Source organism: Bos grunniens, chromosome 7, assembly GCF_055505025.1.
Source record: "Bos grunniens cultivar Pamir isolate PY7600 chromosome 7, Bosgru_T2T1.0, whole genome shotgun sequence".
NCBI lineage: Eukaryota > Metazoa > Chordata > Mammalia > Artiodactyla > Bovidae > Bos > Bos grunniens.
This window is the reverse complement of record NC_141171.1, coordinates 94,846,314-94,868,839: the sequence shown is the minus strand read 5'-3', so window position 1 is coordinate 94,868,839 and position 22,526 is coordinate 94,846,314. Positions and strand designations below refer to the sequence as shown.

The window sequence follows — 22,526 nt, the reverse complement described above, 5'->3', positions numbered from 1 at the left end:
GGTGCGTCTGTAACACAGTATAAGCATGCCTTTAGGCAGCCTTGTCTGACTTGTTCGGATGGAGTTGGGAGTCAGGTACTTTTTTCCTTATCTCAGAATGCCATACCTGCTTTCACTGCACTGTTATTTCTTTAAAAAGTCTGTTTCCAATCTTGAAAACCCGATGATTAGGCAGACAACAGGTCCTTACTGACTGTGGGTTGACTGTGGCATTTATCGTTTGTTCCGCAGTCGTATGCCAGTCATTACCCTTGGTGTTGGGAACACAAACGTTAATAAGACTTCAGTGTTTGGAGCTTAGCTTTGGTGCTTACCTCATGGGTGCCGGTTTTTTGGGAGGTAACATTATGGGATAGAATATTGGTGACATTGCTAGAAGTGTCATGTGGCCGCACGTAAGACTAATAATCTGCCTGCTTCAACTCAGAAGTGTTCTCAGAAGTGTTCAAAAGGAAGTGTTCTTCCTTTTCTCTAGAATATGTAAAACCTTAAGAGCTAATTTCATTTTAGCTAGTAGTTTTGTGTTCCTTTCACTGGAACATCTTTGCTTTCCATTTCAAACTGTTTTACCTTAGCAAGTAGCTGTTACTTCTGTAAGCAGTAGCTCTCTGTATAATTTTTGTTCTAGTTGACAGGTGTTGTTTAAACATTCATCGCCACTATTTCTTTTGAACATATTTGGTACAATCACATTGAAGTCAAAATACTTTCCTAGCATATAATTTCAATGAAAATATCTATCTGTTTAATATGGGGAGATGCTATCATAGGGGAAAGAAAATACGGGAGTTGGATAAGGGAGTTGGATACAATATGGAAAATAGTTTTGTAAGTGACTAGTAGCAGTGTGCCGTGGAGGGTGGTAAGAATAGTCTTAATTGTGCTCTTTATACTTAGTGTTATTCTCAAGGGGCAGAGGGAGGCATTTGGCTGAGGCACGAGGATTACTTGGGCATCTCTGTAAAATATGCCTCATATTTCAGGCCCCCCGCAGTCACTGGTCCAGTCCAGCTCCCCCTCTCCTTGAGGAAACCGGGGACCAGAGAGGTTGAGTGGTATTCTGAGATCACCGAGTTAGTGGTAGATCCAGATTTCCTGACTGTTAGGTAGACTGTCCACAAGTTTCTAAAACGTAACGAACGTCTCTTTTAATTTTTTTAACCAGACAGTGTTAAAACAAGAGAAGAATAACTATAATGCCTGGGTTTTTATTGGCGTTGCTGCAGCCGAGCTAGAACAGCCTGATCAGGCCCAGGGTGCCTACAAGAAAGCTGCTGAATTAGAGCCAGACCAGCTACTAGCTTGGCAGGTATGTAGACATTCTTTTTTTTTTTTTTGACTATGTTATAGGAAAGAACGTTTTTCAAAATACAGGTGACAGCTTTACAATAAGCATTTAGACCGCCATTTCCCCAGTATAAGAGAGAAGAAATTAAATTTATTGATCTTGTAAACTTTTTCTTTTTTTTTTTGATCTTGTAAACTTGAAAGTTAGTTGGTGCCAAGGATGCTGTTTGCTACTATTTAACATCTAATCCAAAGGATTATTTCCAAATGTTAGGACAGAAATTGAAACATGATTATATAAATCTCCAACTTAATTATGTATGCATATGAGAGACTTATGAATAATATTCTTTATGCTTATCTGAGGGAAAAGATGGTATATTAATGTGTTTTTTAAAAAATAATATGATCCCTGGGTCAGGAAGATTGATCCCTGGGTCAGGAAGATTCTCCAGAGGAGGGCATGGCAACCCACTCCAGTATTCTTGCCTGGAGAATCCCTCACAGAGAGGAACCTGACAGGCTACAGTCCACAGTGTCTCAAAGAGTCAGACACAACTGAAGTGACTTAGCATACACACATGCGTAACTGATTAACCATGTTGTGTTAGTTTCAAGTGTACACCAAAGTGACTGTTATGCATATACATTTATCTATTCTTTTTCAAATTCTTTTCCCATTTAGGTTATTACAGGATATTGAGCAGAGTTTCCTGAGCCATACAGTTTTTTTTTTTTTTTAACTTTTTATTTTGTATTGGGGTATAGCCAATTAACAGTGTAATGATAGTTTCACGTGGCCTGTGAAGGGACTCAGTTATACATATACATGTATCCATTCTCCTCTAAACTCCCCTCCCATCCAGGCTGCCACATAATATTGAGCAGGGTTCCCTGTGCTATACAGTAGGTCCTTATTGGTAATCCATTTTAAATATAGCAGTGTGTACATGTCCTTCCCAAACTCCCAATCTGTCCCCAACTGATTCTGAACTCAGTTGCCCAAGGACCACATTCTGAGAATCTTTCTCTTTCATGGTGCTGTGACCTCAATCCTCAACCCATCTTCATCATTTATCTTTAGCAATGTGATAGACACCTCATTTTTTTCCCCATTGATGGGTCTTCGCACTGTTGTAAAAAAAAAAAAAATAAATAAATAAATAATAATATGAAAAAATTTGAAATTCCTATCTGAGTATGAGTTACATTCTTTTTTCTTATTTTAATGGTCTCTGTTTTTTACTTGGCTTCTCCAGCTTTTTCATGTATAATGACTTTGTTTCGTATCTCAATCACATCTTAGAAACTGTGATTAATAGGAGGTAGAAGACTCTGGAGAACGTGAACCTGTTTGTCTCAGGTTCACATGAACAAGAACATGAGTAGGTTGTCTGGTAACATCTCTCTGATGCCAGCTTTTATTGTGTACTGATTGGTTTAGGATATCTATCTTTATTTGAAGCAAAAATGATAATTTCCACAGAGTACTTGGATTTCTTTCTTTTGACCATGTGAAAATAGTGTTGTATGGTAACATCTTAGGGGTTAAAATTGCACAAGAATTATTTAAGAAGTGTTTATTATTGTGAAATACATTTTCAAAAGTAAAGAGAATGATGAAATGAACCACTCTGTGCCCATCATCCAGTTTCAGTAAAAACCTACTCATGGCCAGTGTTTTTTCATCTGTACTTTCACCCACTCCCTCCTACCCCCAATTATTTGGAGGCAAATCCCAGGTGTTTTATTTCATCTGTAAACTATAATAATCTCTGTCATAAATAATCTTTACAGATTGTCACTTTACTTAGCAAAACAAATGTGAGCACACTGGATGTCTTTGAAGAGTAATCATTTCTGTTTCCTCTTCTAGGGGTTAGCAAGTTTGTATGAGAAATGTAATCACATAAATGCTAAGGATGACTTACCTGGTGTTTACCAAAAGCTCCTGGATCTGTATGAAAGGTAATCAGTACGTGGCGAAAGGCTCGTTTCTGTAAAGGCTTGAAGTAGAAGAAACTGGTTAAAATTATATACAAGTACTTCAAACATTTACTGGGAATTGGAAATCATTTTCCTTTCAAACTATTGTTACAGAATCTCTTAATTGTGATTGAAACAGTAATAGTAGGCGGGTTGACTAATTTGAGAACTTTGATATTATTTTTAGTCAATATAATAGAAGATAATGTTTCTTAAACCTTTATTTTTTATGAGAGGCTCATTTTATGAAATTTTTCTGTAGTGTGATAGAGGATATGTTCCAGTAGTATTATTTTGGTGATATTTTAATTTTTGTGTCTTAAGTCCTCAGTTTTTTTCATTAATCAAATTCAAAATCCTCTTTTTCTATTCTAAGTGTTGACAAACAGAAGTGGTGTGATGTCTGTAAGAAACTGGTGGATCTGTATTACCAAGAAAAGAAACACGTAGAGGTCGGTTAATGATTTGCTTGGGTAGTAAATTTCTTTTAATAAAACCATTACTAAAAGGAAGCTTTCATTTAGCTTAAGGAAACATTTGAAAAATTAACATATGGTACAGCATCAAAACAAATTACAGTGCTTTGAAAACTGTAACTTGGAATTCAGGTATCATAACTTCCAAACTTTTTTGAAACTGGGCAGGGATAAATAAAATAAGTAAAAGTATATCATCTGTAGAATTCAGTGACTCATTTGTGGTATCCCACTGCTGATGCTGTAAGTTATGAGGACTGGGGCATATAGTCATTCCTGTATGCACTCTGGTATCTCATCAGTCATACTTCTCATATATGTGGGTTTGCCCAGTCATCCTATTTTTTTTATGGAATTCATAATAGATGGAGCTCTCTGCTTTTGCAGTTTTTATGTATTAGTAAATAAAGATGTTTTTATTTATAGATTTAAATGTTTTTAATAGCATTTCAGTATTTTAGATATAGTAACCATTTTAAATCTCCTTGATAGGTGGCCCGAACATGGCACAAATTGATAAAGACACGACAGGAAGAAGGTGCAGACAACCAGGAGCTTCATCAGCTGTGGAGGAAATTGACTCAGTTGCTGGCTGAGTGCACTGAGGACCAGAATAATGAGACCCAGCAATTGGTACTGAGCCATGTACTCCCCACAGTTTGTATCACGAAAGTTGATCATTCAGTTGAGTTTAGAAAATGCAAACATGATATAATATAGAAAAACACTGTATGTCAGACTGGATATCTTAAATTCATAGATGCTCTTCCTGATAAAGTCAGAGTTACAGGCCTGCAGTTTCAAACTAAGTCTGGACTGAGTGGAAATGGTATTCAGGGTATCAAAATTTTACATCCCTGTATTCACAAGAATTCACACTATATCAGTTACTTAATAACTGTGAAAAAGAAACTATGAAATTGACTTTTACAAAACTGCTGTTTCTAAAAAATTGTACCTTAAAGGTATGTTTCTTCGTATTTCTGAACTAAGAGTATTAAATTGCTTTCAGGTTTAACAATTAGAGTATTTTATTTTTTTATGTATTTAATTTTTATTAAAGTATTATGGTTTACAGTGTTGTGTTCATTTCAGGTGTACAGCAAAGTGAATCAGTTATTCATGTACATACATCTACTCTTTAGATTCTTTCCCCATGTAGGTCATTAAAGAGTATTCAGTAGAGTTCCCTGTGCGAGACACAGTAGGTCCTTATTAGTTATGTATTTTACATGTAGTACTGTGTATATGTCAATCCCAGTTTCCCAATTTATCCCTCCCCTGCTACTTGCCCCCCTGGTAACTGTAAGGTTGTTTTCTACATGTCTCTTTTTCTGTACCATTTTTTAATAGATTCAGCATGTAAGTGATATCATATGATGTTTGTCTTTCTGCGTCTGACTTTCCTCAGTACGACGATCTCTGGGTCCGTCCGTGCTGTCGCAGATGGGTTATGTCATTCTTTTTATGGCTGCGTGATAGTCCATTGCATGTATGCCTGCATCGTCTTTGTCCACGCCTCTGTCGATAGACATTTAGGTTGCTTCTGTGTCTTGGCTATTGTAAACAGTGCTGCATTGAGCATTGGGGTGCGTGTGTCTTTTTGAATTATGGTTTTCTCCAGATATATGCCCAGGAGTGGGATTGCTGGATCACATGATAGTTCTGTATTTAGTTTTTTGAAGGACCCTCCATGCTGTTTTCCATATGGTTGCACCATTTTACATTCCCACCAACAGTGTACGAGGGTTTCTTTTCCCCCACACCATCTCCAGTGTTTGTTGTTTGTAGTCTTTTAGATGATGACTGTTCTGACTGGTGTGAGGTGATACCTCATTGTGGTTTTGGCTTACATTTTTCTAATAATTAGTGATGTTGAACTTCTTTCCATGTGCCCCTCGGCCATCTTCTTTGTATGTCTTCTTTGGAGGAATGTCTGTTAAGATCTTGCACTCGGTTTTTGCTGGGGTTATTTGGTTTTTCTTTTTGTTGTTGTTGAGCTGCATAAAGTATTTGTATTAAATGTATTTTGGAGATTAATCCCTTGTCAGTAGTAGACTATTACATTTAGAGTGTTTATATTTAGTATCTGGATTGCTTATTCCTAGCAGTATTCCTTTTTAAACTGCAGCTTTTCAAGTAATTGAAAAGAATTTTTAAAAGACTATTAAAAAACCACTGGTTTTGAACTGTAAATGAAAAATATTTTCATCATTATATTTTTTATAAGTTTAAAGGTAAACTTAATTTCTTATTATAGTAAATAAGCACTCAATGTACACTTGTTAAATTGAATAGAATTTTAAAATGTTAACAATTATAGATTCTGCGTAAGATTGGAAGCTCTTTCTTCATTTGTTCACTCACTCATTTGTTCCTTTAATCAGAAAGTATGGGGAAACTATTACTGTATGTCAGGCAATGTCCTAAGTGCTAGGAATGAAAATGTGAGAATAAGGTTTTCATTCATTTGTATATTGGAGAATTAATCCTTTGTCAGTTGTTTCATTTGCTATTATTTTCTCCCATTCTGAGGGTTGTCTTTTCACCTTGTTTATAATTCCCTTTGCTGTGCAAAAGCTTTTAAGTTTAACTACATCCAATTTGTTTATTTTTATTTCCATTTCTCTAGGAGTTGGGTCATAAAGGATTTTGCTGTGGTTTATGTCAGAGAGTCTTCTGCCTTTGTTTTCCTCTAAGAGTTTTATAGTTTCTGGTCTTACATTAAGGTCTTTAATCCCTTTTGAGTTTATTTTTGTATATGTACTCTATATGTTTGTAGGAAGTACTCTAATTTCATTATTTTGCACATAGCTGTCCAGTTTTCCCAGCACCACTTGTTGAAGGGACTATCTTATCTCCATTGTATATATTGATTTACTGGTATATAGATTCACTTGTAGAAAGAAATTGAATGGCGACAAAATTAGGTGATTTATTGATTTCTCTTAAATCACATCTTCATATTTGACTTCATTATTTCTATAAAATAGTATAGGTTACTGGAGTATCAGAGACATACTGAAATAAGTAAAATTTAAAAAAATCCATACTGTACTACTTCATGGAAGAGAATTAATTATACTTGTCATTTTAAGAATTAATTTCTAGCTGTTAAAAATAGGATAAAAGTATTGGGGGGCAGTTATTTTCAAGCTGAATGCTAGTGATACTCTGCTTCATTTGTGTTCAGAGAAAAAAATTTGTCATATATTTTACATATGGATTAATTTCTTTATTATGTTTTTGAACCTGTTGTGCATGCTTGACTTTGTTAGGCTTCTTTTTTTATTTTCTTCAAGATCATTAACTTTATCAGAGCAGTAAAATTTTACTTACTTATACAGACTTCATGTCATCCTTTACAAAAAGAATTTGAGATGGTGAACTGTATTATGAATTTTCATTATACAGTCATGGAAATTCATTGTGAAAAATGCGGAACTTATGTAACCAAATGAATGGTACTCTTTAAAAGTGCTTGCCTTGGATTCAGGTATTGCTGTTTTTGCTGAGGAAACATTTAGAAGGCTTCTTTTGGAATTTTCCTCAAAGTCAGTTAATAGTACTGTATAAAGGAAATGATCTCATTACAGTTCAGTCATATCTCTGATTTTCTTTTATCAAAAGTATGACTTCAGAAACATTTTGTTTTTGAGATTGAAGATTTGCTATTATGAAGATGTTCCAAAGACTGTACTGGTGATTTCAGAAGGGATGTTTTAAAAGTGATCTGGGCAATAGAAGCTACACTGACATATGAGACTACACCTCTTAACTCCTTAGTAGAGAGCAGCAAGCACTTAAGGGAACATTTCATTACTGTTGTTAAGCAGTTTATAGTTGTCCCTCAGTTCAGTGCAGTCTGCTGGCCAGTTGGAGTTGGGATGTATTCCAAGCTTATACATTTTTTCCCCTCATTGAAATTGTCAGGGCCAGACAATAAACATATTTGCAGTTACTAGTTGAGGGTGTCCTTTGTATAAGTGAGTCTTCTGTGTTCAACTGTTTGTTACATTTGTCACTTAAGTAAACTACAGATGATAGTTTTTTTGTTTCTTTGTTTCAGCTTTTAACTGCTTTTGAGAATGCATTGGGCTTATCAGATAAGATTCCTAGCGAAGATCACCAAGTGCTTTATAAACATTTCATTCAGTGTTTATCCAAAGTAAGTTGATTTTTAAAATTTCTAATATGACTTTTCTATTCTAATGAGGAACGTATTCATAAATATATTTTACTGCTACTCAGTTTATTTTACTTTTTTTTTTTCAAGTTTCCTCATGAGACTGCTAGGTTGAAGAAGGCCTGTGAAGGAATGATAAACATCTATCCCACTGTACAATATCCATTAGAAGTGCTTTGTTTACATTTAATTGAATCAGGTAATTTCTTCTTTATTATATTGTGTGTCCTAGAGATCTGAGAGTAATGTTGATGTCAATCAAAAATTGCTTTATTGCCTATTGCTTGTAAAGTATTATTTCAGTATTTCTGGACATGAGAGGAAGTATGATAGTTAGTCTTTATGCACATGAAAAGGCTAAGAAATACAGGAAAGTATAGTGACACAGGGAATTGTGAGCCACCGAGTTCATTGTACAATTGCACTCGTCTCACATGCTAGTAAAGTAATGCTCAAAATTCTCCAAGCCAAGCTTCAGCAGTACGTGAATCGTGAACTTTCAGATGTTCAAGCTGGTTTTAGAAAAGGCAGAGGAACCAGAGATCAAATTGCCAACATCCACTGGATCGTTGAAAAAGCAAGAGAGTTCCAGAAAAACATCTACTTCTGCTTTATTGACTATGCCAAAGCCTTTGACTGTGTGGATCACAATAAACTGTGGAAAATTCTGAAAGAGATGGAAATACCAGACCACCTGACCTGCCTCTTGAGAAACCTGTATGCAGGTCAGGAAGCAACAGTTAGAACTGGACATGGAACAACAGACTGGTTCCAAATAGGAAAAGGAGTACGTCAAGGCTGTATATTGTCACCCTGCTTATTTAACTTCTGTGCAGAGTACATCATGAGAAACTCTGGGCTGGAAGAAGCACAAGCTGGAATCAAGATTGCCGGGAGAAATATCAATAACCTCAGATATGCAGATGACACCACCCTTATGGCAGAAAGTGAAGAGGAACTAAAAAGCCTCTTGATGAAAGTGCAAGAGGAGAGTGAAAAAGTTGGCTTAAAGCTTAATATTCAGAAAACGAAGATCATGACATCTGGTCCCATCACTTCATGGGAAATAGATGGGGAAACTGGAAACAGTGTCAGACTTAATCTTTTTGGGCTCCAAAATCACTGCAGATGATGGCTGCAGCCATGAAATTAAAAGACGCTCAATCCTTGGAAGAAAAGTTATGACCAACCTAGATAGCATATTCAAAAGCAGAGACATTACTTTGCCAACAAAGGTCTGTCTAGTCAAGGCTATGGTTTTTCCAGTGGTCATGTATGGATGTGAGAGTTGGACTGTGAAGAAAGCTGAGTGCTGAAGAATCGATGCTTTTGAACTGTGGTGTTGGAGAAGACTCTTGAGAGTCCCTTGGACTGCAAGGAGATCCAACAAGTTCATTCTGAAGGAGATCAGCCCTGGGTGTTCTTTGGAAGGAATGATGCTAAAGCTGAAACTCCAGTACTTTGGCCACCTCATGTGAAGAGTTGACTCATTGGAAAAGACTCTGATGCTGGGAGGGGTTGGGGGCAGGAGGAAAAGGGGCAGATGGAGGATGAGATGGCTGGATGGCATCACCAACTCGATGGACGTGAGTTTGAGTAAACTCCAGGAGATGGTGATGGACAGGGAGGCCTGGCTTGCTGCGATTCATGGGGTCGCAAAGAGTAGGACACGACTGAGCGACTGAACAGAACTGAACTGAATTCGTTGTTGATTAGTAAGGTCTTTTGGAAGGTGGGAATTGGAGAAGGTCTTGAATTTTCCATAGAAATTAGATGAACAGGAGGAGGTGAAAGATACTCCCCATGGCATGAGCAGAGGTATGGAGCTAGGTGCAGTTTGGGGGAATAGTAGAATAGTTTTATTTGCTGTAGTAGAAAGACTAAGATCTGTTTCAGTTAAGTAGTTTAGACTGTATTACATAGGGATATAAATGTCCTGGAGAAGATTTTGTTAATGATAAGCATTCTCAGTGTTGATGTTATGTCGTATGTCATTGTCACACAAGTACATTGTTAAATATGATAAAGTAATGAAGTTTGTGAATGATCTGCTTTTTCAATAAAACAGAGCAGAATTCAAGTCAGATAGTGTGTCTTAGTGTGTGCTCAGTGCTCTTGCTTCGTTGTGTGCTTTCTCTGGGGGAAGAGAGAGAGGTGATGACAGCTAGCCTGCTGGGAGTTGCCACAACTTGCAGCTGTAGATGTCTTGTGCCTATCAGTTTACAGAATGTTGACTATATTGCTTTTCATAGCAGCTGCTGTCCTTTTTTGCCAGGGTCTGTGCTGAACAGGTGCTTTAAAAATAACTTGAATATCACTCCTGTCCATGTGTGTATTCACCTGATACAAATAAAGTTCATTGAAGTCAGTCATTGGGATGGAATTAACAGTACCAGTACCAGTGTGGTAGTGATTGTGAGTTGGTGCAGAGCTTTCCTAAGCTAAGTTTTTTCACTTTGTTGCTAAATGAGTATACACTTGGGAATGCTTTGTTTGTTACTGACTGTCACATATTCCATAATTGAAAAATGGTCGAAAATTACCGCTAAAGATAATTGAGGGAAAATTCCTATTACAGAAATCTCATTACACCAATCTTGACTCTGCCTACTCTGACTTCCCCTTCTAAGTCCAACTTGTATTTTTTCCCCTCTCGTGCCTGAGTTGAAGTCCTGAACTCTTACCTTCAGTCTGTGATTTTTTTATGGTGAGCAGTAAATGGATCCCCTTCTCCTTACTTTAACTGAGTCCAAGATAGACGTGGAAGAGCACTTTGCTCTAACGTGAGAAAAGCAAACGTTGTAAGTGTTGTGCACGCTCAGTTGTGGCCGATTCTTTGTGACCCCTTGGACTGTAGCCTGCTAGACTCCTCTGTCCAGGGAATTTTTCAGGCAAGAATACTGGAGTGGGTTGCCATTTCCTCCAGGGGATCTTCCTGACCTAGGGATCGAACCTACATCTCTCGCGTCTCCTGCATTGGTAGGTGGATTCTTTGCCGCTGATGCCACTCGGGAAGCACAGAAGTGTCGTAGTGAGTAGCTTATGAAGTATAAAGTCTCTAACTTGGTTTGCAGGATATATTGTACAGAAAATAGACTAGATTGGATAGAATAAGTGATACTAAGAACAAATGAACTGTAGGAACGAATGAACTGGGAATATGATAGCAACTGAAAGTAACAGGTAAATGAAGACAATAGAGATTTTTTTAGAGGTGAAAGGAGGGAGAAATCAATTTTAATTTTGGGCTTTCCTGAAAAGTTGCACTAATATGGAATGATGGTTTGTACAAAGGTAAGTTGTTGAGAGGAGGTGTTAACGGGTGTTCAGAGGGGAATGCTCATCAGGGTTTACTCTCGAGATAGCAGTACAAAGGCTAGTTTTAAGGCTTGGACACCATTTGCGTGTAGGTGAAAGGGAATGGAGTGGATGACTTCAGAGGATGCCTGAAGAGCAGAAACATGTACAATGTGCCTTGTGTGGAAAGGGAGGAAGAGGGGGAAGAAGGAAATGGAGGACAGAGAAGTGAAGAGGTCAGAGAGGAAAGAGGGGGACCTCGATAAAAAGCAAGACAGAAGGCAAGGAAAGCATTTCACAAGGGAGAGCTGTCATGAGAGATTGAGCAACTAGTTTTATGATTAAGAGGCCTTTAGTAGGGCTGTCTTTTTTAATCAAAGTGAGTGAATTGGAATTTAGAATACATGATGAGAAAAGAGGAGGAAGAAGTGGAGAGCAGGTATAAAGGGAAGCAATCCAGGGACAGACTGACTTCATTTAAGGGACGGGAGGAGGAAGTGTGAAAGGGGATAATAGACTTTTAGAGGAGAAGGGGAATTGCAGTGGTGTCACCTGGAAGGAGACTTTCAAGAAGAAAGAGCTAGTTAACATTATGGGCGTTGCCTTGCGGTCAAGGAGGAGGATGCCTACTGAGAGACTTTCAGTACCAGAAGCATGCTTAGAGCTTGTATGTATGGTTTTTATTTTGTTTTGCTCTAATAGGAAGCTTAGTTCTAAATCACTCAGTTTCTTCAAACTTTAACTTGAGGCCAGTGTGTTCCCAAGATAAGCGGACTGGTTTTCTTTATCGTGTAGCCCCTGGTATCCATCTTCCAGCCATTTTTCTGTGTTTACAATTGTGATTGATAAATTAATGGCTGGAGTTTACCCTTTTGTTTCTGTTCCTGTTCAGCTATTAATGGCTTGTGCCATTCCCTCATTCTTGACCTGCTCACATGAAGATACTCTGACATTTCTTTTTGAAAACTAATTAAACGTTTTCTTAAGAGGCACATATAACCCTGTAATGTGAATTTGTCGAGTAAATATGCCTTCATATCCCCAAAAGCCTACAAAATTGTAGAAGTGGGATCAACAAATAGTTTGCATGTAAAATACTTATCCTTTAATTAAAAATGAACTAAAAAACAAAACCAAAGAAAAAAAAAGTAGTCTGCAGACTTTTGCCTATAAATTCAATACTTGACAAAATATTTTAGTAAAGAGATAGCAAAGGGGTTATGCCGTTTGATTAGAGAGGGTGTTGGTTTATGTGAAAAAAAAAAATCATTCTCAAAGAGGTTTTGAGGATGGGTAATTTGCAGAGTTGAAAGAGAGCTCTATATCCTGGCAAAGGGGAGTGGGTTGGTGGATATTTATCCATGTGGGACAGCTTCTTTCCCTGCTGGAATGTTAGTTGTGAGGGTTTGCGGAATGGAGCAGTGCAGACTTGGACACGTTAAATACAGGAGGTGTAGCTGGCAACCCACTCCAGTGTTCTTGCCTGGAGAATCCCAGGGACGGGGGAGCCTGGTGGGCTGCGGTCTATGGGGTTGCACAGAGTTGGACACGACTGAAGTGACTTAGCAGCAGCAGCAGCAGCAGCAGCAGCAGCATTATTCTGGGGTGAGAGCTTAATTGTTAAGGCAGGACAGTAGGAAGCTGTGCTTAATGGTTTCTTTCTTTTTCATATTTTCGTTGCTCCTTGAAGCTGAACTTTCTGTATATTAAGAACTTTTGAAAATCTGGAAGGCCTCCTAAAGGCTGATCTATCTTCCCCCAGAGTACTTCAGTGCCTGCAGAATTTGCTACTTCAACAGCAGTTAATCACTGGGTTCTTTTCCACTGAGGACAAATAGATCCGTTCTCCTTTGTCCTCCTTTGCATGTTGAGGCTTGAAGATGTGTTTTCAAAATGACTCTGTTTATAAAGCTTCACATAACAAGTAGTGAATAGCTTTCGCCTGATGAAATGTTATTTCATGCTAAATGACCTTTTTTGATTTATTTTGTTTTGCTTTATTGCTGAAATGGGGGAAGATAAAAAAGGACTTGGTTCTTCAAACAGAAAAGAGTGTAAGGTTTTGTGTTCTAGAAATATTAGGAAATCCAGGTGGAAATAAAGAAATGAGTACATGCTGTTTTTCTCCCTCCCAAGCTAGGCTATTAAAAAAAAAAAAAAAGTTCTATAGCACTGGATTCCTTTGGGATGTCAGAAATAAAATAGTTATTAAAAAAAAACACCTCTTGCCTTTTTTTGTGATAAACTTTAGAAAACAGAATTCTTATAGCTATTACTTAGCACCTGCTCTGAACCTTTTCAGAACATCTTTTATCAGCTCCATGTCTAGCTTGCCCTGTTTATTTTTTTATTTGGCTGTGTGGGGTCTTTGTTGCAATGTTTGGGATCTTTAGTTGTGGCATGTGGGATCTAGATCCCTGACCAGGGATCAAACCCGGGTCTCCTGCACTGGGAGCACAGAGCCTTAACCACTGGACCACCAGGGCAGTGCCTCTTACTTGCCTTATTGATAAATAAAGGTAATATGGCCAAACTGTTTTAAAGTCACTGAATCTGGAATCTTGGAATCTTTTAAATGTTAAAAAGAGCAGATAAGTAAATGATTTTCTGTTCAGATTAATGAAGTCTGTTTCCTCTCTGGTTTTGTCTCCAACATTTGTATAGGTAGTATTTTCAATAAGAATTAGTATGGAGAAGTGGATTGAGAGTTGAAGCTGGAATATTCCTTGTGTCGTTATTACTGTTGATGGTTTTTGTGAACACTGTAGAGAAATCCTCTAAGTGCCACTTGATCATATGTAGAGAGTATGTTCTTAAGGGCTTGACGTGAATATAGTTTCTTCAAATCTCATTTTGTTTCTATAATTGTGCTCCCAGATGTTAACAAAGGGAGTATGTTAGAAAAATTTACCTTCTTTTAAAAGGTTTTCATGTTGTTCCTGGACCTTTTGGAAACCGTTTTCATCTCTTAGTCACACTTTGCTTACGCTCAGTGTGGATGTTCATTGGAAAGATGCCTGACTGGCTTGTCTTCTTTTCATCTTAGGTGTGTTTTCTGTAATCAGGGCAGTTGTGATAGCCAGGATAGCCTGTCATGAATTGTGTTTTTATGGAGTAAGAGAGTTTTGACTCAGTTGAGTAGAAATTGAAGATAAAATTTTAGTAGCCATTTTATTTTCTTTTTTAGAGCGGTGACTGTTTTTAATTCTCCATAGTAATTCTCAGCCATTTGCCTATTCATAGACTCAGCCTTTTGGGACATCTGTTATTACAGTATTAATTTTTTTAAAGTTTTTCCCTTTAGCTGTGCTGGGTTTTCGCTGCTGTGTGGGCTTTTCCCTGGTTGCAGCGAGTGGGGGCCACTTCCCGGCCGCGGTGTGAGGGCCTCTTGTGGTGGTGGTGTCTCTTGTGGAGTATGGGCCCCAGGACACCTGGGCTTCAGCAGTTATGGCATGTGGGCTTAGTGGTCACATCTCCCGGGCTCTGGAGCAGAGGCTCAGTTGTTGTGACTCATAGGCCCTCTGCTCCACAGCACGTGGGATCTTCCCAGCCCAAGGACTGAACTCATGTCTCTTGCACTGGCGGGGATTCCTCACCGCTGAGCCAATAGTAAAGCCTCGTAATGGTATTTTTAAAAGATCATTACAATATTTAATGAATGTCTGCCATGTGTAAGATACTATACTAGCCCCTATCTTTCAGAAATGACTGTTTAGTTACAGAGACAGCAAAGGCAGGGTATACCTATCATAAAGCTAGTAATACAGTGGGCATATGGTATTGGCAACTACTGTAGACTGGTGGTTCTTAAAGTATGATCTCTGGACCAGGAGTATCACCTGAGAACTTGTTAGAAATGCAGATTCTCAGGGCTAATAGCAGACCTACTGAATCAGAAACTTTGAGAGTGGAGCTCAGCATTTTTGGTTTTAAAAAGTCTTCCAGGTTATTCTGATATCTGATAGTTTAGACAATACCACTGGATAAAATAGAGGGGGGGACCCCATTGGTTTGCTTTTGGAGGATGCAGGGTGTATGAAACTAGGCATGTCTATTCTTGGAATTCATATTTATAGACGCGATAGAACATGTTGACAGAAGGAGAATTCTTGTGTAGAATCAGGCTTCTTCTTTCTGGCTTATTAACCAAAGTAATATTTCTTCCAATTGATTCTCACATTTCACCAAACAGTATTGAAGTTTTAATTCTTTAGCCATTATGAATTCTGTGAATCTTTGGCGCCAACTTGGACTTCTAAGTTAATATGTAAAATATTATTTAGGGATTATGCATTGTTGTATGTTTGGTTTTGAAAATTTTGTGTAAATATGTAAGCTAAATGGTATCATGCAAAGAATTCACCTTTAATATCTGTTGCTGAAACAGTGGTTCCATATGTGGTTTGTGACTGTTTTACATAAATACATAAGCATCAGGTCTTTTTTCAGTTAACCTGTTTTTATTTATTCCCTTGTTTATTGCTTCAAGTTGTAAATTACTGTCTAAATTACTTTTTAAGAATTTTCTTATGTGATTAAATAATTTATTAAAGTGGTGAATGGTATTCACAGTTTATTCTCAAAACAGAAGCCTTCTTTTCCACCTGTTTTTCTGCTTTCTGGGAACAGGAATCTTGGGATTGATTGTGGTTTGAGAAAATGGAAATACAACAGAACCTACAATGTTTTCTAAGCTAATTATTTTTACCAAAATAAATTCAAAATGCAGACATTGAATGATTACTATGTAAGCTTAACTGTTAACTTACATAGGAAAAGGAAGTTTTGAAAGAATGCAAAAATGTAGTGCTGAACTTGTAAGCCTGAGAAGAAAGTGACTTAGTCTTTGTACAGGGTGCCGTGTGCTGGACGAGTCCACTGCATCTGGCACCTTGGGTGTCTCATCTCTGGCAGTACATTGTTGTCCAGGGAGAAATTAGCGAAGATTCTGTCCTTTGACAAGAATTCCTTCATATAACAACCAAAATTGTACTGCTGAATAGAAAAGGGAGACCTGGTGGCAAGCGGTGGCTGAGTCTTAGCATTATGACAAGTAGCCATAGGTTTCTTGTGTGAAACCCTTGAGTATGACAGCAGGTTTGGTTTACTGATACTGCTGTGAATAAAGTGGTTTCTACTTCTGGTATTTAAGAACAAGAAGGAACATGATTTTTTTTAAATGAAATGTTAATATTTTCTAGATTTGTTGATCTATTTAAGTTTTGAATTCCTGGAATCAGAATGTGGAGGTGTTTGTAAGAAGCCAGCTTTTGAGATTTAATTTTTCAAAAACTTACATCTTAAAAAGATTTATGGTGCGTAGGTTTTGGCACATATTGGTATATGTATGCTAATAACTTTTTCTTTTAATTCCAGGAAGTCTTACTGATGAGGGAGAACAGTATTGTTGTAGACTAGTGGAAATGGATCCCCAAAGTGGTACAGGTCTCATAGGTTTAGGCATTAAAGCATTACAAGACAAAAAGTATGAAGATGCTGTTAGGAACTTAACAGAAGGTAAGTGGGTGCAGAGTATAACATGAGGTATAGGTGTCAGTCAGCAGTTATTTATCTTTGGGCCTTTCTTTAAGGAATGTATATATTTAGGATAGAAGCAAAAAAAAAAAAATGTACATACATATTCTGGAGTCTGCTTAAGTTTGAATTCCAACTCTGCCATTCACAAATTTCAAGACCTTAGGAAAGTTCATTAAACTCTTTATGTCTTATTTTTATCTGTAAAATAAAGATAATGTCTCCATCCTTAGGAGGCTTTAGTTTAGTCTTACCCAGTATGATGTTTCTGGATGAACTTTGATTCAGATTGAGATCTGAGTGACAGATAGAAAGCCTGGTGCTGGGGAGGGTGCTGTGGGCTGAGAGTTGAGATGGCCTGAGGCGAGAGAAAAGCTGGCATTCGTGGCACTCCTGGCCATTCAGGGAGATTGGAAAAGGAAGTATGAGAACGATTGAGGCTGGAGAAGGGCCTTGCAAACCTCATTAAGGAGTTTGTGTGTTATCCAACTGGGAACCATTGGAAGGTCTTAAGTATAGGGATTTCATAATCCCATATGTATTTTTAGAAATATTCTGACTACAGTGTAGAGAATGAATTTGAGTAGAGGGCAAGCACTTGCACTGATCTGGGATGGGTGATGGAGATCCCAACTGAAGTGATGGGCATGGAATCAGTGTGACTTTGTGACTGGTCAGATGGGTGACAAGGGAGAGGGGAGGAGACTGATTTGGGGAGTGGGTGGCGGGGCTGTTCACCTCAGTAGTGATGGAAACCTTGGACTTTGTGATTGCTGTTATCTTCTTAGGGATAAAGGAAAGCCCCCTCTGCACAGCTGGATGGTATCATCTAGCAGAAGCCCAAGTAAGAATGCATAAACCTAAGGAAGCTGTTCTTTCATGCAATCAAGGTATTCCTGACATCTTTAAGGGTGGTCAACCCTGCTGCTTCTCGTCTTAAGGAAGAACGATGGTGGTGCTTTATTTTGTATTCTAAGTTGACAGCTAATTTAAATTTTACTGGGGAGATTAAAAACCCATCAGGAGAGGGGTTCAGGATTGGGAACACATGTACACCCGTGGCAGATTCATGTTGATGTATGGCAAAACCAATACAATATTGTAAAGTAATTAGCTTCTAATTAAAATAAATAAATTTAATTTAAAAAATTAGAAAAGAAATAAAAGTAGAAGTGAAAAAAAAGCCCATCAAGTCTGTATGCATGTCTACTACTATATTTATTTTTAAACCAACAGTGAGTATTTTTCCAAGGTTACTTATAGTTGGAATTTTGATAAAGCCACTTTAGGCTTGCGTGGTGATGCTGTGTGTAATCGGGAAGTTTCTGGTGTGTTCTACAACCTTCACTCCAGTGTAGATTCTTGATTCCTCTAATGTAGATAATAGACAAGGAAAGGTATCCTAGAGCTTATTTGAATATGTTCACATGGGTCAGGTGTGGGTGTCAGAAATCAGGAAAGCGATTCACTGCTCTTGACCTAGTTGGTGACCTTACTTCTGCAGCTGAGAAATAATTTACCATGGTTCATCCTAATTCAGCTTCTTTACCCTTCCCTTATCTTTAATGGGCTATTTCTGTGATAGATGCTTTGGCTAAGGGTTAACCTCTGCTATATAGCAGATATAGACAGCCATTGTTGTGTTTCAGGATGTTCAGTTTTATTATATGTTATGTGAAGATAGCAATTTTAAATTTTGATCTGTTTTAAATTCAGGTATTTTCATAAAGAGTTCAGGGAAAAATTTATATTTAGCTTTGAATTGTTCTTCATGTATATTGTTTCAACAGTTTATATATCTGTACTTTGTTATGTTACCCTTAAGAAATGAAAGTGAAGTGTTTTGGTTGTCTTCATTTGGCTGTCCTTCCTTTTGTCAGCTCTGAAGAATATAGATAATCTTGGTGTGTCTGGTGGCAGTCTGCATCAGAAGAATCTTTGTCTTCGTTTGAAAGCAGAGGCTTTGATTAAACTCTCAGATTATGAATCTTCAGAGGAAGCAATTCGTACTCTTGATCAGGTAGTCTTATCATTGAATTTTCCCTTCGTTATTAATATTTAGTTTCTGGTCAACCGGGCATCAACCATTCTCTCCTTGCCACAAATAGTTACTTAGGAAAACTTTGTGTTAGAGGTATGAATTCACTAAATCTGCACTTCTGTAAGTTATTTACACACTTGGAAACTCCTCAAGTTATTTGTTTGCTTCTTGGTTAAGTGCTTACAATGTTTTTCATATGATGCAGTTTCTTTCTTATTCTTGCTCTTATCCTCCTTTTCACTGTTTGCCCTCTGGGGTTATAACTACTTGATTATTATTAATTTGAAATTCTAAATTTTGCCCTTCAGATAATATTTCATAGATTATTGACAAGAATTATTGAAGACACTAGTAGTTTCATGGTGCCTTTAGAGATATTTTTCAGATAAAGGCTATTTTTTGGTAAAACTGAAATTATATCACTCAGTATATTGCAGAGTTTTTAATTTTTAGAAAAAAAGTCCTTGTTTTATATATTTCAAAGGGCTTTGCATTTCATAGTATTTCTTTAAAATTAGAACAGCTGTCAGAATCCTTCAAAACCTAGTATCTTATTTTCTTGTTTCTACTTGTCTTCTTGTCTTCATCAACAGTGTGTTTTGTGTAGATGCTTTGGAGAGGTCTTTCCATAGTTTTCTTTTTTTACAAAAAAAGAAAAGATGAGTTTCTGGAAGAACTGGTGGAATCCAAGTCTGAGACAGAAAATGTACAAGAAGAGTCCAGAACATCTTATAATGCAAGAAATCAAAAAAATTATAAATGGCTATAGAATTATCTCAGAAGGGTTCAGGAGCTAGCATGAATTGATTTTTGCAGACTAAAAAGGGGATGCTTTGGGAACTAGTAACTGCATTAGATTAAAATACATCATTTATACTTAAATCCTCATGTTAATGTTAATACCAAAAAAATCAATGAAACATGCTTAATAAAGTGAATCTTTGAAGGATGCTAAGGGACCAGTTAGAAAGAAAAAAGTACCTTTTGTGTCTTTTATGAACTGTTCCTCAGAATAATCAAATAGATACTGAGAGAAGAATCTTCTCTTTGTTGAATTATGCCACTGAGTAAGGAAAGAAGGAATGATAGAATCGGAAAATCACTATTTTCCAGTCTGAAATGGATTAAAACATCAAGAGAAAAGAAACAACTAGACGAAACCTGGAGCAGGTACACACGAGGTATTCTTGCCAGAGCATCAAACCTAATCAGACCAAACTTCTAGACCTACTGATTTATAGAAGATACAGGGGATCAGGTAACATGTCAGTACCATGAGAACACATTTATCAAATGCCAGACTCTGAGAAATGATGACAGTAGCCTGTATTTTCGATAGTAAGGGATCAAAAAAAAAAAAGAGATGGAAGAGAAGTCTATAAATTAAAAGAAACTTAAGAGACATATCAACCAGTGGAAATTATGCCCCTTATTATTTAGATTTGATTAAAACGAATTGTTTAAATATTTTATGAGACAAATGATAAATTTGAATACTGGCTAATTATTTGATGATGTTAAGGATGTATTATTGCTTTTGCATACGTGTTTATGATGGTAGTGTATTATGTTATTAAAAACATTTATTAAATATAGATACTGAACTGTCAAGTGAAAATTTATAATTTGGGGGTAATCTAAGCAGGAATTTGATGAAATGGGTAGAAATACAGATGGTAAAAGATTGGCTTTGAGTTAATAATTTTGAAACTGAATGATAAGTAGATGTGGGTTTATTATGCTATTCTCTAACTTTCTGATATATTTGAAATTTTCTTTAATGAAAAGATTACAAAGAATGAAAGTGTTAATAGTGATAGAAATCAGGACCTCTATCTGAGTCTTTATACTTTGGTTATTATTTAGTTAAAGTAAACTCTGCTGCACTGTGTTGTGGGAGATTTATAGCAATTCTTTAAATTATTTTCTAGGTTTCTGATGCAAATAATATCCCAGGACTTTTGGTTCTCAAAGGCTTGGCCTATCTGAACAAGGGCTCATTAGATGAAGCTTCAAAGGTTGGTGTTTTCATTTAAGCTGGGTTTTTAAGTTAAAAATTATATTTGTCTGGATATGGAATTGATAGATGTATACTTTATAGATTATGGAAGACCTTCTCTCTTCTTACCCTGACCTAACTGAAGTGCATGCCCTGGAGGCTTTGATTCATTTTACCAAAAAGGACTATCTACAAGCAGAAAAATGGTGAGGATATATTTAGATTGCTCATACATCTAGACATGTCTTAATTTATTATTTCTTGAAAATTCGAACTGAAGGAATCTGATAAAGATTTTCATTGTTTTTGTTGTTGCTAAGCTGTGTCCAACTCTGTCACCCCATGGATTGTTGGCTCCTCTTTTCTCCACTCTCTTCTGGAGTTTGCTCAAATTCATGTCCAGATAAAGATCTAGTTTTGCATAAGTTTGCTCTTTGTAAGCTTTACTATTTTTTAAAAATATATTTTTTTATATAGCACAGTAAATATGGAAAATTTCATGGTGGATTTTTGAAATCTCATTAGCTAATCATATGGTCAATAAGTATGTGTAACTGTTTGGTTTTAAGTTCTTCTTTAAATCTTTTTTTTTTTCCCTTCATGACCTAAATCCTAAGTCCCAGTATTAATTGCTTAGTCATGTCTGACTCATTGCAACCCCATGGACTGTAGCCCACCAGGCTCCTCTGTCCATTGAATTTTCCAGGCAAGAATACTGGAGTGGGTAGCCATTCTCTTCTCCAGAGGATCTTTTGGACCCAGGGATCAAACCTGGGTTTCTGGCACTGCAGCAGATTCTTTACCGACTGAGCCACCAAGGAAGCCACAGCTTGTTTCTAATTTGGCGTCTTTGAATTACTCAAACTTTTAGTGTTCCAGTTAGGGGTCTTCTAATTTTTTTAATCTATCTGCCTGCCTACCTCCCTATCTAAATATGCCATCCTTCCCTTTTGTGACTTAGTTTTCAGCAAGCTCTTGAAAAAGATCCTGAAGTTGCTGAATATCATTACCAGCTTGGGTTAACATATTGGTCCATGGGTGAAGAAACAAGAAAAGATAAAACAAAGGCTCTGACCCACTTTTTAAAGGTGACACATTCTATCATTTAGTTCTTAGTTGGAATGGATTTGTTATAAAATAATAAATATTGATAACCAAATAAGTTAGGTACTTCAGATTACTCTTTACTGAATTGTTTGTTTTGTGTTTCATCTCTCACGCCTAAGGTTTTGTGAGAATGTTGTATGGGTTTTCTAGGAGAAAATTAAACCATAAAATTGTAAAAGTTACTGATTTAAGAAACATATGTTATAGAAAATGAAACATAATTACCTTTGGAAAACAATATTGCTTTTAGGTAATTCTACTCTGCTTTTATCAGTGTATGAGTCTTATATACTTCTCCATGTTTAACATATATTTTAGGTGTGTAACATCTACAAGTTTTGCATCCCTATCTTGATTCATATAGTCAAACTGATGAAATAATAAGTCAATTTCACATTTTTTAAAGCAAAGAAATAGTATTTTTATGCTTACTTTTATGTAAGTAGTGATGGCTAGCTTTCATGTCTGCTTTTAATCTTATGTTAAAGGATGTTTTGGTATATTGTATATTTAATTTTTTTCTCTAATCTGTGTATTTGTGTGTGTATGTTTTTAAAGGGACCCATCCTAACAAACTTTAATATTCTGTAATTATAAATTTTTTTTTTCAAA

General features: G+C 36.7%; 1 protein-coding gene across 10 annotated transcripts in view; it reads left to right on the top strand.

Annotated features, from left to right (window-relative positions):
- SKIC3 (SKI3 subunit of superkiller complex) overlaps positions 1–22,526 on the top strand; it is a 159,340-nt gene that overhangs the window by 66,552 nt on the left and 70,262 nt on the right. For all 10 annotated transcript variants that reach the window (XR_015168293.1, XM_086413188.1, XM_086413179.1 and 7 more), the window contains 12 exons: positions 1,166–1,309; positions 3,164–3,255; positions 3,650–3,725; positions 4,242–4,382; positions 7,819–7,917; positions 8,026–8,134; positions 16,609–16,749; positions 17,556–17,657; positions 18,648–18,787; positions 20,740–20,826; positions 20,910–21,013; positions 21,769–21,895. Coding sequence is in view for 9 of the 10 variants with exons in the window: in XM_086413188.1 (XP_086269314.1) it covers positions 1,166–1,309; positions 3,164–3,255; positions 3,650–3,725; positions 4,242–4,382; positions 7,819–7,917; positions 8,026–8,134; positions 16,609–16,749; positions 17,556–17,657; positions 18,648–18,787; positions 20,740–20,826; positions 20,910–21,013; positions 21,769–21,895 (1,362 nt within the window). In the remaining variant the exon portion in view is untranslated. The remainder of the gene's footprint in view (positions 1–1,165; positions 1,310–3,163; positions 3,256–3,649; positions 3,726–4,241; positions 4,383–7,818; positions 7,918–8,025; positions 8,135–16,608; positions 16,750–17,555; positions 17,658–18,647; positions 18,788–20,739; positions 20,827–20,909; positions 21,014–21,768; positions 21,896–22,526) is intronic.